Genomic DNA, 17287 nt, shown 5'->3' on the forward strand with positions numbered 1-17287 from the left:
GAATGAGGGAGTGTGCAATAGGTAGCCTAATGTACCACCCAATGTGAGAAAACCAAAAACATAAACACAAAAGCAAGCCAAAAAGTGGACCAGGACTTTCTGTAAAATATCCTGCTTTTTGTTGGATGATGCCATGAAAATCAAGATGCTCCTGAAAGGTCTTAATAGCTGACCAAGAATAGTAAACAATTGAAATTCTCTCAGGCTTCTTCAACCCTATCACTGGACACATTTATACCTCTCAGAATGGTATTAAAAGAGATTAATAAAGCTTTTATAGATGAGTTGATAAATCTCTAAATATTTAAGTCTTCATTGCCTGCTAGGTTTTCTCTATTTTGGGTTTCCAAAAGATTTCAATAAACCACAGGATATTTAAAAATTAAAATAATTAAAAATTAGGATAATTAAATATTAGACATTATCTTTCTTACCTTGATGTTTTTTGATGGTAAACACCTTTTTATTGTCTCCATAGTGCTGCCCAATTTCCACCAGTACAGTACTTAAGTGAATTTTGCTCTGGATGTTGAATATTACTTAAATAACTAAAGTAACTTCCTCAGAATTATTATTCTATTCTGGTTAGGATACTATCTGCTCTGGTTTGTTAAAATTTCCCTTTAGAGTGGTTTTAATTTTGTTTCTGATAGGGTCCTAGGATTTATTGCCACACCCATCCTGCATCTGTTTTTCTTTGAATTACTCTCCTTGCAGTTTCTGATTCATACAGGGCCTTACAGGTTAGTGACAACCTGGCCATTACAACGCTGGGAAGGAGAGGCCTACTTTTCAGAGGTGTTGATGTTTTCTGTACCTGAAGGTTTTCAAGAGATATCAATCTTCCTCACCACCACCCTTGGCCCTCTTAATGGACTAAGCAGTTCCTCATGAAATTTCTGTAGGATATCTGTACCAACTTCTCAATATTGTTCCATCCTGAGTCTATAAATTCCTGGCCTCAAGGTAATGTTAGATTTCTAGCTCCAGCCCCTATTTACATAAGGCCTATACTAAGGAACGGAACCCACAGACATCAGTCCGCTCTTCTTTCTCTGGATTTAATTTCTCTGTTACTTTCTGAAACATGCAGGTGTTCCTTTCTTTCTTTTAATCTCAGCTATGTCCTTTTAACTTTTTCAAAATTGACCCAGAATTTACATGTGTCTTCAGTAAGAGTACATTAAATTGAGCTTAGTCTGCTATTCTACTGGCATATTTGAGATCCAGATAATTTGCTACTTAACTGGATTCAATGACCTGTATATTTCAGGCATCTAAAACTCACCATGTTCCAAATTTCCCTCCTTATAGTTAGTAATTTTCTTGGGAATCTGGATGACATAAAATGGAATAAAGTTAGTGAGTGGCCCAGGAATGCCTGAAAGTTTGTTTGTCAGAGTGGCCAGGGAAAGTTAAGCAAGGAAGAAAAGCAAATGAAAAATAGAATCCCATTATTATGGCTGAGTTTACTCCCAGGATTCCATGCAGAGCTCTCTGTAGAGCTGGGTTGGGTTATAACTTATGCCAGAGCTGTACATGGGGCTGACACCATCTCATGCCAAGCTCTCAGTTCTGGGCTAACGTCATCTCTTGTCCACTCTGTGGAGTGGAAACTTTGGAGGAATGGCCAATGTGTTCCGTGGTGTAGGAAGAGGGAAATTATGAATGTGACTTTCTAAATTGTGGAGGAACTAACCACTGTAAATGTGCCTTGAACTATGTTGTTTAATTTGACCAGTCAGATCAATGACTTCCCCTTGAATGAAATGCTGCTACGTATATGAGCAGAAAAACAAAACTGGTATAAGGAATAGATAGCTAGTGGGAAGCTTCCGCATAGCACAGGGAGATGCGCTCGGTGCTTTGTGACCACCTAGAGGGGTGGGATAGGGAGGGTGGGAGGGAGGGAGATGCAAGAGGGAGGAGATATGGGGACATATGTATAACTGATTTACTTTGTTATAAAGCAGAAACTAACACACCATTGTAAAGCAATTATACTCCGATAAAGATGTTACCAAAAAAACTGGTATAAGGAGATGGAGAGACTGGGAGTCTTATTTTCCCACCAATTAACTTTGCCTCTGACCATGACCTTCCCTTTGAGTCTCCTAGACCTTGGGGATGATCGCAGCCCCTTGGGTTGGGTGACGGCAACCCCATCTTCACTAGAACCTCTATAGTTAACTTTGATTTTTCCCACTCCGTCTATCCATCCCATGTGTGCAGTCAGACATTTGATCTTGGACTTTTCCTGACAAAGTATGCTTGAATATAACCATTTCTTTTCACTCCCACTGCTACTGCTATTGTCACTGCCTTAACTAGGGCTTTATCTTTAAGTTCTTTATATAAATATATAAATATCTATATATAAATATAATATACAAATAAATAAAATATAATATTAATTCTGATGATTTTAAAGTCTTTTCTTGATAAAGACTTTTCCTGATAAAGACACACAATATCTTATATAAATATTTTTGTATTATCTGTTCTTTTCTTAGAATTTTAGCCATATGATTCTATCTCTTGGTTTGTCTAGAACTTTTTGATTGGATGCTGGCTATTTTATTTGGCTTTTTTTGTTTTTCTCAGTGCAAACGTTGTTTTGCTTCAAAATATTTTATTCTACCTGGAAGTAGCAAATCTTCAAATTACAATATTTTAAATGCTTTCAAATATCAATACTATAGGTGTCACAAAACCTAGAAAAATGACATTTAAAAATGAACTACTGCCAGATGTGTCTCTATAAAACTTTTCCCCCACTCTTTTAGCTATATATTCTTTAACTGCCTCCTCATACGACAGTTTATGTATTTTCGAAATAAAATTTTAAGAAATAAACTTTGTAGTTTTTAGACATAGATTTCTTGTAGCATGGTTGATTAGAATTTGCTTCTAGTTATTGATAGTTTAGAAAAGTTTATTTCAGCTTCACAATTTATTATTGATAATGTCACATTAATTTTCATTGTTAACTTTGAGAAAACCTCTATGGATTACTTCCTCATAAGTATTTACTATTATAAATGCATTACTGATTTCAGTACTGCTATAGGTTTGTGCATTACAGGGATTCTGATAAAATACTCATTCATACCATTCCATTGCACACATTGTTGATGGAGTATATTCATTCATTCATTCATTCATTTATTTATTTATTTATTTATTTATTTTTGGCTGTGTTGGGTCTTCGTTGCTGTGCGCAGGCTTTCTCTACTTGCAGGGACTGGGGGCTACTCTTCGTTGCGGTGCACAGGCTTCTCATTGCGGTGGCTTCTCTTGTTGCAGAGCACGGGCGCTAGGCACGGAGGCTTCAGTAGTTGTGGCTCGCAGGCTCGATAGTCGTGGCTCACAGGCTCTAGAGCGCAGGTTCCGTAGTTGTGGAACACCGGCTTAGTTGCTCCGTGACATGTGGGATCTTCCCGGACCAGGACTCGAACCCTTGTCCCCTGCATTGGCAGGTGGCTTCTTAACCACTGCGCCATCAGGGAAGCCCCTGGAGTATATTCTTGACAGAAGAAAATTTCCGTTTTGACTAAGCATTGATGAGAACTGAATCTTTGACTTATCTTTCACATGCCTGATGATTGAAATAATTTTCCACAGATTAGCTTCTGGTTTTGTACTTTTCAGTTCTTTTTTTCTTCTTCAAACGCACATGCTTTGAGAGCTGTGAAGTGCAAGACATGGCTATATTGTAAGGTGGTTTTTGTCCTTATGCTTCTGTGTCTTGTGCTAGGTTAAGTCAGTAGAGTAGTCAGTATGAGTACTGGAAGTTATTCCTGTAATGCGATAGTATATAGTCAATTACATATGGCGGTGTCTGAAAATCACATAATAGCCTCACTTAAAACATCTCCTTAGGGCTTCCCTGGTGGCGCAGTGGTTGAGAGTCCACCTGCCGATGCAGGGGACACAGGATCGTGTCCCGGTCCGGGAAGATCCCACATGCCGCGGAGCGGCTAGGCCCGTGAGCCATGGCCGCTGAGCCTGTGCGTCCAGAGCCTGTGCTCCACAACGGGAGAGGCCACAACAGTGAGAGGCCCGCGTACCACAGAATAAAGAAAATCTCCTTAGCCAGATTTCAAGAAAGCCTGTGGCCATTCCAATATGATCCAACATAGCGGAATATGATAGAAGGAAAATTGGCAAAGAAAGAGATGCTGGTCTTACCTGATGGAAGTTAAAATATCTCACTTTTGACAATTTTGCAAAAACTTATAATTCCATGAACTAATTTCTAGGGTTCTTCATAGGACCTAAAAAGGAACCCATAGAGTTGTGGAACAACAATAGAAGCTGCTGTGATAAGAAGCCCAGGCACCGCAACAAAGAGTAGCCTCTGCTCGCCACAACTAGAGAAAGTCTGCACGCAGCATTGAAGACCCAACGCAGCCAAAATAAAAATAAATAAATAAAGATAAATTTAATTTTAAAAAAGTAATACTCAGGTTTGAGGCATGAGAAGTATGATGAGGAGAAATTAGCTAATCCTTTCAGAACTTTTAAAATATCAAACTCAGTCTCTAAGATTTTAGCATTATATACAACATTGGTTACTTATTAGTGGTTTGGGAAGGCCAATTTAAGATTTTCTGATCTTACTGTATTGAAATTCACGGCCCTAATGTTTTCCACATTGACTATATGAATGATGAAGTAAAGTCAATCATGTATTTCCTTTCCAACTGGACAGAAAACAAAATTTTAAAAAGTGTTTGGACTACTGACTTTTGATTTCTTCTAAGGCAAGTGTATAGGTAATTTTTATTCCCTGATTAGGAGAAAAATGGTGGAAGAGGGCAGGGTTAAGAATTAAGATTTCAAGAGCGTGAGAGGTAGATGGCCAACCAGAGTTCCTAAGTTTCAGTGCGTGTAACTGTTGCCGCCGCTTAAGCCTGCCAAAGCAGTGGTATGGCTGCTGCCCTCGTATTTGCTACCTCTAGAAACATTCTTGCCAGTAGTGGCAGCAGCGGGACTCAATTACCCCCTTTTCTCACTCTCTCCAGAAGCTCCAGATGGCGTCTTCTGTGGGCAACGTGGCCGACAGCACAGAACCAACGAAACGTATGCTTTCCTTCCAAGGGTTAGCTGAGTTGGTACCTCGAGAGTATCAGGCAGGAGATTTTGAGGCAGCTGAGAGACACTGCATGCAGCTGTGGAGACAAGAGCCAGACAATACTGGAGTACTTTTATTACTTTCATCTCTACACTTCCAGTGTCGAAGGCTGGACAGATCTGCCCACTTTAGTACTCTGGCAATTAAACAGAACCCTCTTCTGGCAGAAGCCTATTCGAATTTGGGGAATGTGTACAAGGAAAGAGGGCAGTTGCAGGAGGCAATTGAGCATTACCGGCATGCATTGCATCTCAAACCAGATTTCATCGATGGTTATATTAACCTGGCAGCCGCTTTGGTAGCAGCAGGCGACATGGAAGGGGCAGTACAAGCTTACGTCTCTGCTCTTCAGTGCAATCCTGATTTGTACTGTGTTCGCAGTGACCTGGGGAACCTGCTCAAAGCCCTGGGTCGCTTGGAAGGAGCCAAGGCATGTTATTTGAAAGCAATGGAGACGCAACCGAACTTTGCAGTAGCTTGGAGTAATCTTGGCTGTGTTTTCAATGCACAAGGGGAGATTTGGCTTGCCATTCATCACTTTGAAAAGGCTGTCACGCTTGACCCCAATTTTCTGGATGCTTATATCAATTTAGGAAATGTCTTGAAAGAGGCACGGATTTTTGACAGAGCTGTGGCAGCTTACCTTTGTGCCCTAAGCTTGAGCCCAAATCATGCAGTGGTACATGCCAACCTGGCTTGTGTATACTATGAGCAAGGCCTGATGGATCTGGCAGTAGACACCTACAGGCGAGCTATTGAATTGCAACCACATTTCCCTGATGCTTACTGCAACCTAGCCAACGCCCTGGAAGAGAAGGGCAGTGTTGCCGAAGCAGAAGAGTGTTATAATACAGCTCTGCGGCTGTGTCCCACCCATGCAGACTCTCTGAATAACCTAGCCAATATCAAAGGAGACCAGGGAAACTTTGAAGAGGCAGTTCGCTTGTATTGTAAAGCATTAGAAGTCTTCCCAGAGTTTGCTGTTGCCCATTCAAATTTAGCAAGTGTATTGCAGCAGCAGGGAAAACTGCAGGAAGCTCTGATGCATTATAAGGAGGCTGTTCGAATCAGTCCTACCTTTGCTGATGCCTACTGTAACATGGGAGACACTCTAAAGGAGATGCAGGATGTTCAGGGAGCCTTGCAGTGTTATACTCGTGCCATTCAGATTAACCCTGCACTTGCGGATGCCCACAGCAATCTGGCTTCCATTCACAAGTATTCAGGGAATATTCCAGAAGCAATTGCTTCTTATCGCACTGCTCTGAAGCTTGAACCTGATTTTCCTGACGCTTATTGTGATTTGGCTCATTGCCTGCAGATTGTCTGTGATTGGACAGACTATGATGAGCGAATGAAGAAGTTGGTCAGCATTGTGGCTGACCAGCTGGAGAAGAATAGGTTGCCTTCTGTGCAGCCTCATCATAGTATGCTCTATCCTCTTTCTCATGGCTTCAGGAAGGCTATTGCTGAGAGCCATGGGAACCTCTGCTTGGATGAGATCAGTGTCCTTCATAAACCACCGTACGAACATCCAAAAGACTTGAAGCTCAGTGATGGTCGACTGCGTGTAGGATACGTGAGTTCTGACTTCGGGAATCATCCTACTTCTCATCTTATGCAGTCTATTCCAGGCATGCACAATCCTGATAAATTTGAGGTATTCTGTTATGCCCTGAGCCCAGATGATGGCACAAACTTCCGAGCGAAGGTGATGGCAGAAGCCCATCATTTCATTGATCTTTCTCAGATTCCATGCAATGGGAAAGCAGCTGATCGCATCCATCAAGACGGTATACACATCCTTGTAAATATGAATGGTTATACCAGGGGTGCTCGAAATGAACTCTTTGCTCTCAGGCCAGCTCCTATTCAGGCAATGTGGCTGGGCTACCCTGGGACCAGTGGCGTGCTTTTCATGGATTATATCATCACTGATCAGGAAACTTCACCTGCTGAAGTTGCTGAGCAGTATTCTGAGAAACTGGCTTATATGCCCCATACTTTCTTTATTGGTGATCATGCTAATATGTTCCCTCACCTGAAGAAGAAGGCAGTCATCGATTTTAAGTCCAATGGGCACATTTATGACAATCGGGTTGTGCTGAATGGCATCGACCTCAAAGCATTTCTTGATAGTCTCCCAGATGTGCAGATTGTCAAGATGAAATGTCCTGATGGAGGAGACAACGCAGACAGCAGTAATACGGCTCTTAATATGCCTGTCATTCCTATGAATACTATTGCAGAGGCAGTTATTGAAATGATTAACAGAGGACAAATTCAGATAACAATTAATGGATTCAGTCTTAGCAATGGACTGGCAACTACCCAGATCAACATTAAGGCTGCCACTGGAGAGGAGGTTCCCCGTACCATTATTGTAACCACACGTTCTCAGTACGGGTTACCGGAAGATGCCATTGTGTACTGTAACTTCAATCAGTTATATAAAATTGACCCATCTACTTTGCAGATGTGGGCAAATATTCTGAAGCGTGTTCCCAATAGTGTGCTGTGGCTGTTGCGTTTTCCAGCAGTAGGAGAACCTAATATTCAACAGTATGCACAAAATATGGGCCTTCCCCAGAAGCGTATCATTTTTTCACCTGTTGCTCCTAAAGAGGAACATGTTCGGAGAGGCCAGCTGGCTGATGTCTGCTTGGACACTCCACTCTGTAATGGACACACCACAGGGATGGATGTCCTTTGGTCAGGGACACCCGTGGTGACTATGCCAGGAGAGACTCTTGCTTCCCGAGTTGCAGCTTCCCAGCTCACTTGTTTAGGCTGTCTTGAGCTTATTGCTCAAAATAGACAAGAATATGAAGACATAGCTGTGAAACTGGGAACTGATCTAGAATACCTGAAGAAAATTCGTGGCAAAGTCTGGAAGCAGAGAACATCTAGCCCTCTGTTCAACACCAAACAATACACAATGGACCTAGAGCGGCTCTATCTACAGATGTGGGAGCATTACGCAGCTGGCAACAAACCTGATCACATGATTAAGCCTGTTGAAGTCACTGAGTCGGCCTAAATAATGACTGTGTGCACAGGAGAATTACCCTGTACCTGAGCCTCAACCTTCTGGGGGAAAGGGAACTACTTTTTCCTTATCTGTACAATACCATGCTGCAGATGGGTGACAGACAATGATAAGAAATAGCACAGCCAGACTTGCTTCCTGCATGATCATGATCACGATAGGGAGAGACACAAGAGATGGGAAACTGCTGTTCCACAAGGAGTCTCCATAGAATTTTGCAGCAGCCAGGTGTCTGGAAGGTCTGGAAGGTAAGTCTGGAAGGTCTGATCTCCCTTGGTCTTCCATGGGATGGATGGTTAGTGTGGAAGGGAGATAGAGATTGCCCAGCCGTTTTGTGATTATCATGGATTGATTGAGTCCTCTGAATTAATATTTTTCTTTATATTTTGGGTATTGGAGCTTTTAAAAATGTTTGGTTTCAGGTATTTTTATTCATGTGAAGTGTGTACGATTCTCTTGAGATAAGCTTTTAAGCTAAAATATTCCTTGTTTTAGTTTCTGAACTCGACAGATAAATGGGGACTTTTCTGGTGTAGTCTTTTTATAGGTTTTGTAAACCACTTGAGCCTATATCAGTCATTTTAGTGTCTGACATAATGTTCGGAACTATCAGTGCTTTGTTGGTTTATAGATGATGGCTTAAATTCTTTTCCTGGTCCGTTTCCTACTTCCCTTCCGCCCACTTTAAAAATTCTCCTGTAACTTGGCTAACAAAAAACCAAGTCTGATTCAAAACCTCCCAGAGTGTTTCTCTTAAACGCATCATCTGGTGCCAAATGAAGATTCTTAGGAGTGATTATTAATTCTGAAGGGCACAGTTGTGGTACTGTCACTGATGATAATAATAATGGATTTTTGGCCTAGAGTTTTGACCTATTTCACCAGTGTTTTACCGTTGACTGCCCCTCTATGCTGCTTCCAAAAGTCATAGTGTGTGTTAAGATTTTTACTTTCATTTCTAATGTTTGTTTGTTTTTTTTAGTGAGTCCTGTTCTTCCTTTTTCTTTCAGCAGAAATGAAATCCCAGGTAAGTATAAGTATTCAAATATTTGATCAGTAAGTCACAGTTATCTCCAGTACATTAAATAACTTTCATCAAAAAACATGTTATAGGTAAAAAGCTCTGAAGGACCAGCTATGTATATGATAATTATGTTTCAGACCTTCTAGGGTATTATATATAATAACTTGTCTTCTGGACGTGGTCTTGAAGTCTTTATGGATTCAGTCTCAGTAGTAGCGAACTGCACTGCTACTTGGTTTGGAGTACAAATTAGACTTTAGCCCTCCTGGAGGTTGAGTTTTTGGTATTGAAAACCATAGGAATGAAACTATTGTATTTCAACAAAGGATCGAGGGCTTGAGGCTTAAACAAGGCAACATACGTGTGGGAAGCAGTCAGCCTTGAGGGCAGGTAAGGACATGCCAGGCATGCGGCCGCTGCTCGAAGGGACTGTCCCTACTTGTTCCCCTCCTTGTTCCATTCCATGGGAGATAAATCACCAGAGCCCAGAGATCAGAAAGAATGTAAAATGAGACAAGCAAAGCTGTCTCCCCCCTGCACATGCAGGTTATTTTTGATGCTTCTGGGTTTATGGGTTTCCTCCCAGGGAAGTTAACCTTGAGCCGAGACAGTCTGTAGATAATGTAAACCACCATCTGGCAACCTTCCGATTTCTAGTCTATATAATCTGCAACTGTAGCATAATAAAATTTGCCTTGCAACCATCAGTTGTCTTGGTCCTTCTGACCCCATCCGTCGGTGCTACTTCAGTTCCTTACCCCTTCCCTTCTGACCCTGGGCGGTGAGATCCTCTTTCTCCGGCTGGTCCGCGGCAAGTGGCACTCGAACAGGGACCTGAAGCGTGAAGGCAATTAAAAGAAAAAGAAAGTGCAGGTAAGAGAACCCTTATGCAAAATATGTGTGGCCACCAGTAAAAGTGAAACGAATAGAGGCATAAGGCAATAGTCAGAAGTAAAATAAGATGGGGCAAAAGGGCTCAAAGATGTATGAATTATTTGCTCAGGTTTTACTTTTGATGCTTAGAGCTCGGGGTAATAAAGTTTCTGAACTTTATTGTTGACTGAATTTTTACAGCATATCCATGGTGTATCTCCCTGGTTTCCTGATGGCGGCTCTGTTGACATAGAAATCTGGCAGAAAGTTGGAGAAGATTTAAAAAATTATTACGAGTCTGGAGGGCCTACTCATACTCCTGTTGTTACATATAGTTTGTGGAATCTGATAAAAATATGTTTAGATTCTTCTCATGATAGTGTTGATTTGAATGTAAAGTCAGAAAAACATAAGCCTCTGACAGAAGGAGAGACTGTATTATCAACTACTGTGTCGCCACTTCCTAAACCGAAAGAGCTAATTAATTTAAATAGTTTAGATGAAGAGGAACATTTTGACTTAACAGATGAGGCTTGTAAACATAAAAGAGAGAAATATCCTGAGGATGATTTTCTAATGGCTGTGATAGATAAGTCAGTGAAAAAGCTGCAGGTTAATAAGGACTGTCTTCCTCAAAAATCCACATCTGTAAAAATGCTGAGTCCCTTGCAGCGCGCTGTACAAGGAGCAATAAAACGAGGAGAAGATCCTATTTTCTGTTGTCCCGTCATAGAAAGACCTGATCCTAATAATCCTCAACAAGCTACTAGGGAGCATCAGGCTCTCCCTTTGAAAGTTTTGAAAGATTGAAAATCTGCCTGTGCTCAATATGGGCCCACTGCTCCTTTTACTACTGCTATGGTTGACAGGAGAAGCTCTTCCCCCCGCTGATTGGAAGTCTATTGCACGAGCTTGTTTAAATGGTGGAGATTATTTAATATGGAAGTTTGATTTTTATGAACGGGCTGCTGAACAAGCAGAAAAGAATGCTGCCCATAATATTCCAGTTGATTATCATATGCTGATTGGGGAAGGACAATATCTTTCTTTACAAGATCAATTAACTTATCCCTTTGTTGCTTATCCTCAAATAAATCATTTGGCATTACAAGCCTGGAGGAAATGACCTTCTACACACAAAACTGAAGATCTTTCAAAACTTAGACAGGGACCTGATGAACCATATGCTGATTTTGTAGATAGGTTGTCACAGGCGGTGGGGAGACTCATTGTGGACGGACTCACTGGTACGATTGTAGTTAAGCAACTTGCTTTTGAAAATGCTAATAATGAGTGTCAGGCTGCGATTCGACCTTGGAGAAAACGGGGAACATTGGAGGATTATATTCACCTTTGTGCAGACATTGGGCCTACTTATATACAGGGTACTGCTGTGGCTGCAGCATTAACTAAAGTGGGGTTTAAAAACAATCAAAAGAAAACAAAGACTTGTTTTAAATGCGGAAAGGCAGGTCCTTTTGCTAGAGAATGTAGATCTTTTAATTCTAACCCTAGTCCTTCCTTCCCTACTCAAAAACCTCCAGATGGTCAGAAAATCCCTGGTTTATGCCCTAAATGCAATAGGGGAAAACATTGGGCACAAGATTGTTGCTCAGTGGCCCACAAGGATGGGCCACCACTGTCGGGAAACTCTTCCCAGGGCCTTCCCCGGCCCCAACAAATAATAAGCGCAATGTCTGTGTATCCTCCTCAAATTATCAATCAGACATTAACCAAAAACAAAAACATACAATATCCTCGCTCTCCAGAGCAACACCAGGAAGCGCAGGACTGGAGCTCAGTACCTCCGCCCGATATGTATTAACTCCTGAAATGGGTCCTCAGGCCCTCTCTACGGGCATCTGTGGACCTTTACCCAAGGGTTTGATGGGACTATTATTGGGAAGAAGTAGTGTCACCATGAAAGGTTTAACTGTTATGCCAGGAGTCATAGATTCTGACTACGAAGGAGAAATAAAAGTCATGGCACAAACTATTAAAAATATAATAACTATTTCTCCTGGTGATAAAATTGCACAATTGCTACTTTTGCCCTTTGTACCTCATGGACAAATTTTACAACATCAAAAGAGAGAAACAAAGGCTTTTGGATCGTCTGATGCTGCCTACTGGATTCAGAAGATAGGGAAAGAACGTCCAGAAATGAAATGAACCATTAATGGAAAGGTTTTTTCAGGTTTGTTAGACACTGGAGCTGATGTCTCTGTTATGACGCAGGTACACTGGCCTAAACGTTGGCCCATTAGTCCTACTATTACAGAACTTCACGGAACAGGACAAAGTTCTTCTCCTATGCAAAGTAGTCAGTTTTTTTTATGGCAAGATAGTGAGGGCCATTCAGGATATTTCCAGCCTTATGTTTTGCCTGGGCTGCCTTTAAACCTCTGGGGCCGAGATATATTAAAAGAAATGGGAGTATTACTTTATAGTCCAAACTCCCAAGTCTCTAATATGATGTTGGATCAAGGATTTCTTCCCACAAAAGCGCTGGGAACAAATCAACAAGGAACTGTCTATCCTATTGATGTGAAAATAAAAAATGATAGACAAGGTTTGGGTTTTTCTTAGGGGCCTTGGATTCTCCACTCACTGCTGATCCAATTACTTGGCTGACTGATGACCCTGTATGGGTGGACCGATGGCCCCTCACAAAGGAGAAATGAGAAGCTGCAGAACAATTAGTACTGGAACAATTAGGGCATTTAGAAATTTCCAGTAGTCCTTGGAATACTCCTATTTTTATTATCAAGAAAAAATCTGGAAAATATAGGTTATTACAGGATCTAAGAGCTGTTAATAAAACTATGCTAATAATGGGAGCTCTTCAACCAGGCCTACCCTCTCCAACAGCCATACCACACAATTATCATCTTTTAGTTATAGATTTAAAAGATTGTTTTTTCACTATTCCTTTGTTTCCTGAAGATAGAAAACATTTTGCTTTTAGCTTGCCTGCCTTAAATTTTAAGGAACCCATGAGGAGATTTCAATGGAAAGTATTGCCTCAGGGCATGGCAAATAGTCCTACATTATGCCAAAAATATGTGGCTCAGGCCTTGACTCCTGTGAGAAAAAGGTTTCCATCGTTATATCGCATACATTATATGGATGATATACTTTTAGCCACTGATAATATTTCTTTATTAGAGACTGCTTTTCAATTTTTACAACAGTCCTTACAATCATTTGGCTTGGTCATTGCCTCAAGAAAACTTCAAAGACAATCTCCATTTTTATATTTGGGAAAATATATTGATAACACTACTATTAGGCCTCAAAAACTACAAATTCGAGTTGATAATTTAAAAACATTAAATGCTTTTCAAAAATTACTTGGAGATATTAATTGGCTAAGGCCTGCCTTAAAACTTACTACTGCTCAATTACAGCCTTTGTTTGATATTCTTAAAGGTGACTCAGATCCTTCTTCTTCACGCTCTATGACTCCAGAAGGATTTCAAGCTTTACAAATAGTCAATAGATCTATCAGTTCTACACAATTAACTAGAATTCATACTCACCTTCCAATTTTCTTAATAATTTGTCCAACTCCTCATGTGCCTACTGCCGTCTTATAGCAAACTGTTGGAATTATTGAATAGATTCATATGAAATCTACACTCTCTAAAGTTATTAACCCTTATTATGAACTTATTAGTAATTTAATAATGCAAGGTAGAACTAGATGCTTACAACCTATAAGTATAGAACCTTCTCAAATTATTATCCCTGATTCAGTTAGTCAACAAAATTGGCTTTTTCAACATAGTAATGAATGGGGTCTTGCTCTTGCAGGATTTTCAGGTACCTTGGAATGCCATTACCCTGCTGATAAATTGATCCAATTCAGCAAACTTAACTCATATCTTTCCTTCTATAATTAGGCAACAGCCTGTCCCTCATGTACCTTTGGTTTTTACGGACGGTTCTTCTTCAGGAGTGGCTACTGTAATCATTGACGACGGAACAAACCTCGTTAAAGAAACTTCCTTGACTTCAGCTCAACGTGTTGAACTGTATGCTGTCATTATGTCTTTTAAACATTTGCCTTCTATATCTTTTAATTTGTTTTCTGATAGTAAATATCTTATTAGCTTGTGATTTCTTCTGGAGACTGCGAGCATAGGACATACTAATGACCCTGAATTATCATCCTCTTTTCGTTTGCTTCAACAGCTTATTCGTTCCCATGATGGTCCTGTTGCAGGTCTGTATATCCGTGCTCATTCTAACTTGCCTGGTCCATTGACTAAACTTAATGCGACTGCAGATGTTTTAACTCGATCTAAACGTGATCTTTATCCTGTACATTTTCCTCCCAAGAATAGAGTTGAAGTTACTCCTCCTCCTCAATCTCTTTTCCCTAAAGCAGGACATGTCCCAATTTACCGTACTCCTCCTTTCCGTTCGTCATGCTGTCAAGAATGGCTAATATACTGCATTCATTATCTCCATACTCTTGATACTCATGGTCCATGTCCTGGACACCCTCATATTATGGTAAGTTATGATCAAACTGCTTCACAAGCAGCACAGCAGTTGCACGCTTTACACCGTCAGTCAGCGGCTACATTACACACACAATTTTCCCTTACTCGTGAAGCCGCCCCACAAATTGTTAAGCAGTGCCCACAATGCTTACCTCACCTTCCTGTTCCACATTATGTTGTTAATCCTCGTGGATTATTACCTAGACATTTATGGCAAATGGATGTTACTCATATCCCGTCTTTTGGGAAATTACAGTTTGTTCATGTCACTATCGACACTTATTCTGGTTTCCTCTGTGCTACAGCACAGACCGGAGAAGCGACTAAACATGTTATCACTCATTTATTACACTGTTTTGCTTTCATGAACCTTCCCAAAATTATTAAAACAGATAATGGGCCCGCTGCTTTTGCAACATTTTGTAATTCATTACAAAATTACCCATATTACAGGCATTCCATATAACCCTCAAGGACAAGGTATTATAGAACGTGCAAATAGATCTTTAAAGCTAACTATTGAAAAAATAAAAAGGGGGGAATTGTATAGAACAACGCCACATAACCTTATAAATGATGCTCTGTTTATTTTAAATGTTCTCACTGTTGACAAATTTGGCTGCTCTGCAGGGGGAAGGTTGGTGGCTGAGCCAAGATTGGCCTCTCAATCTCCGGAGGTCCTCTGGAAAGATCCGTTAACCAGCACTTGGCGTGGTCCTGATCCTGTGTTGATTTGGGGACGTGGTCACATGTGTATCTTTCCCAGATCAGCGCCTGGACCTCGCTGGCTTCCTGAACGCTTAGTCAAGCAAATAGATGGCTCGCCACAGCTCACCTAGTTCAGAAGATGAAGAAGCTCTGCATCTCTCCCGAAAATTTGACAGTGTTGATTCAGAAAAAGAAGAAGAGGAGACCACTTGCCAGGACGACTCAAAGGAGTGATGTTCCAACTTGGGGACAAATTAAACAACTGGTTTCATGAGCTCAAGAGTCAGTGAAACAACAGAATAATCCTGTTACACCTGTAACTTTATTGTTGGCTATGTTGGCAACCATTTCATGTGTTCCCTCTGTTAATGCAGCAACTTACTGGGCCTATGTACCTGATCCTCCACTATTACAACCCATATCTTGGTCTGAAGCAGAGTTTCCTGTATTTTACAATGATAAATGTTTATGGGCCTCTTATTGGGAATATAAAACAAATCAATATGTCTGTAAATTATACTAACTGGCTTAGTACCCATCCTGTCTGTCTTAGCCCATTGAATCTGGAAACTGGACGTGTAAAGGCTATTAGTTATGAGCATACAGATGTTTATGAGGGAACGGATCAATCAATTAGTTTGTCAGGCTCTCCAGGCATCCTTCGTTTTACAGGAACCAACATTACTCTTACATGCCACGCTACCAGCCGACGAGAGGATCTTAAGGATACCATCATTTGGTATAAAATGGGCAAGCTATTGATATTAGAGGTCAAATCTCATACGCCTCACCACTTAGGGATTCCGCTATTACTATAGCCAAGGTTACAGGTGAAGATTCAGGAAATTATTTCTGTATGAAGCGTTTACTTGGAGGACAAGGGATACTTATAGCTGAACATAAGGTTACTATGCTTAACAGAAAATCAAAAAATCAATTTCCTCCCCTTATGACCGTTAACTTTCCTGGATCCAATTTTGAACATTGCAATGCATCTTGGAATAATAACCAAATATGGTGTACTATAGATTATACCAAGGTGTCAATTCTTATCTCTTCTTTTCCCATCATAGATAGGTTTATCACATTTCAAAAGAACTGGGATATATGGAAACTAGCTCTAACTTATTCCAATACACCTGTTATAACTTGTGTTGCTCCTCCATATACACGTTTGTGTGGTTCTATTAACATTGGTAATTCTTCCAAAGGAGGATATAATATTAGCTGTGTTAATTGTATTTTTAGCAGTTGTATGTTCCCTTCTGCAGGAACGCAATCTGTGCTTATACTAAAGCAACCCATGTATGTTATGGTGCCTGTACATCTGAGAGAACCTTGGTATGAAGATACTGGAGTACAGGCATGGGTGGAACTCTCTAAAGCCTTGCAGAGAGGAGACACTTTCTTGGGTGGCTAATAGTAAGTTTACTTGCGTCGGCTGCTCTGTCTGCTACCGTGGCTACTGCGGGTCTTGCTCTTTCACAGAGTATTCATCATGCTCACTTTGCTAATCAGTTATCTCAACATAGCAGTCTTGCTTTATCTTTACAAAGTCACATAGATTTACAGATTAATAACAAGTTAGATGAATTTAAAAACGCAATTTTGGGGATTGGAGATCAGATGGCAGCATTAAAATTGAGGATGCGTTTAGCTTGTCATGCAAAGTATACATGGATGTGTGTTGCTCCTTAAAAGTACAATGACTGTATTTGGGAATGGGAAAAAGTAAAAATGCATCTGCTGAGTGTTTGGTCAGATAATAATATTAGTCTTGATCTTAAGAAATTAAATGCTGAAATTCAGGATATACAAAATGCACATATTGATGATATTTCGCCAGAAGATGTAATTCAAACTTTACTGAACCATTTAAAGTGGTTAAATCCTCAGTCTTGGATTACCGGAAGGTTGTCAGGATTTATTACCCTGGCCATAATTTGCCTATTATTGATATTAATCTTCTCATGTCTGTTTCGTAT

At 40.5% G+C, this 17287-nt stretch overlaps 1 protein-coding gene across 3 annotated transcripts; it reads left to right on the forward strand.

Annotated features, from left to right (window-relative positions):
* Positions 1-5036: 5036 nt before the first annotated feature.
* On the forward strand, positions 5037-17287 carry LOC125961794 (UDP-N-acetylglucosamine--peptide N-acetylglucosaminyltransferase 110 kDa subunit-like). Of its 3 annotated transcripts, none has more exons than XM_049700810.1 (3): positions 5037-10083; positions 13989-14120; positions 14281-17287. In XM_049700810.1, the coding sequence occupies exon 1, from the start codon at positions 5037-5039 to the stop codon at positions 8175-8177; it is 3141 nt and encodes a 1046-aa protein (XP_049556767.1). In that variant the 3' UTR covers positions 8178-10083; positions 13989-14120; positions 14281-17287. The 3 variants fall into 3 exon arrangements, with proteins under 3 accessions (XP_049556767.1, XP_049556766.1, XP_049556765.1); XM_049700809.1 differs by having other exon boundaries at positions 5037-8434; positions 9169-10083; positions 13989-17287; XM_049700808.1 differs by having other exon boundaries at positions 13989-17287.

This window comes from Orcinus orca, chromosome 17 (genome assembly GCF_937001465.1).
Source record: "Orcinus orca chromosome 17, mOrcOrc1.1, whole genome shotgun sequence".
Classification (NCBI taxonomy): domain Eukaryota; kingdom Metazoa; phylum Chordata; class Mammalia; order Artiodactyla; family Delphinidae; genus Orcinus; species Orcinus orca.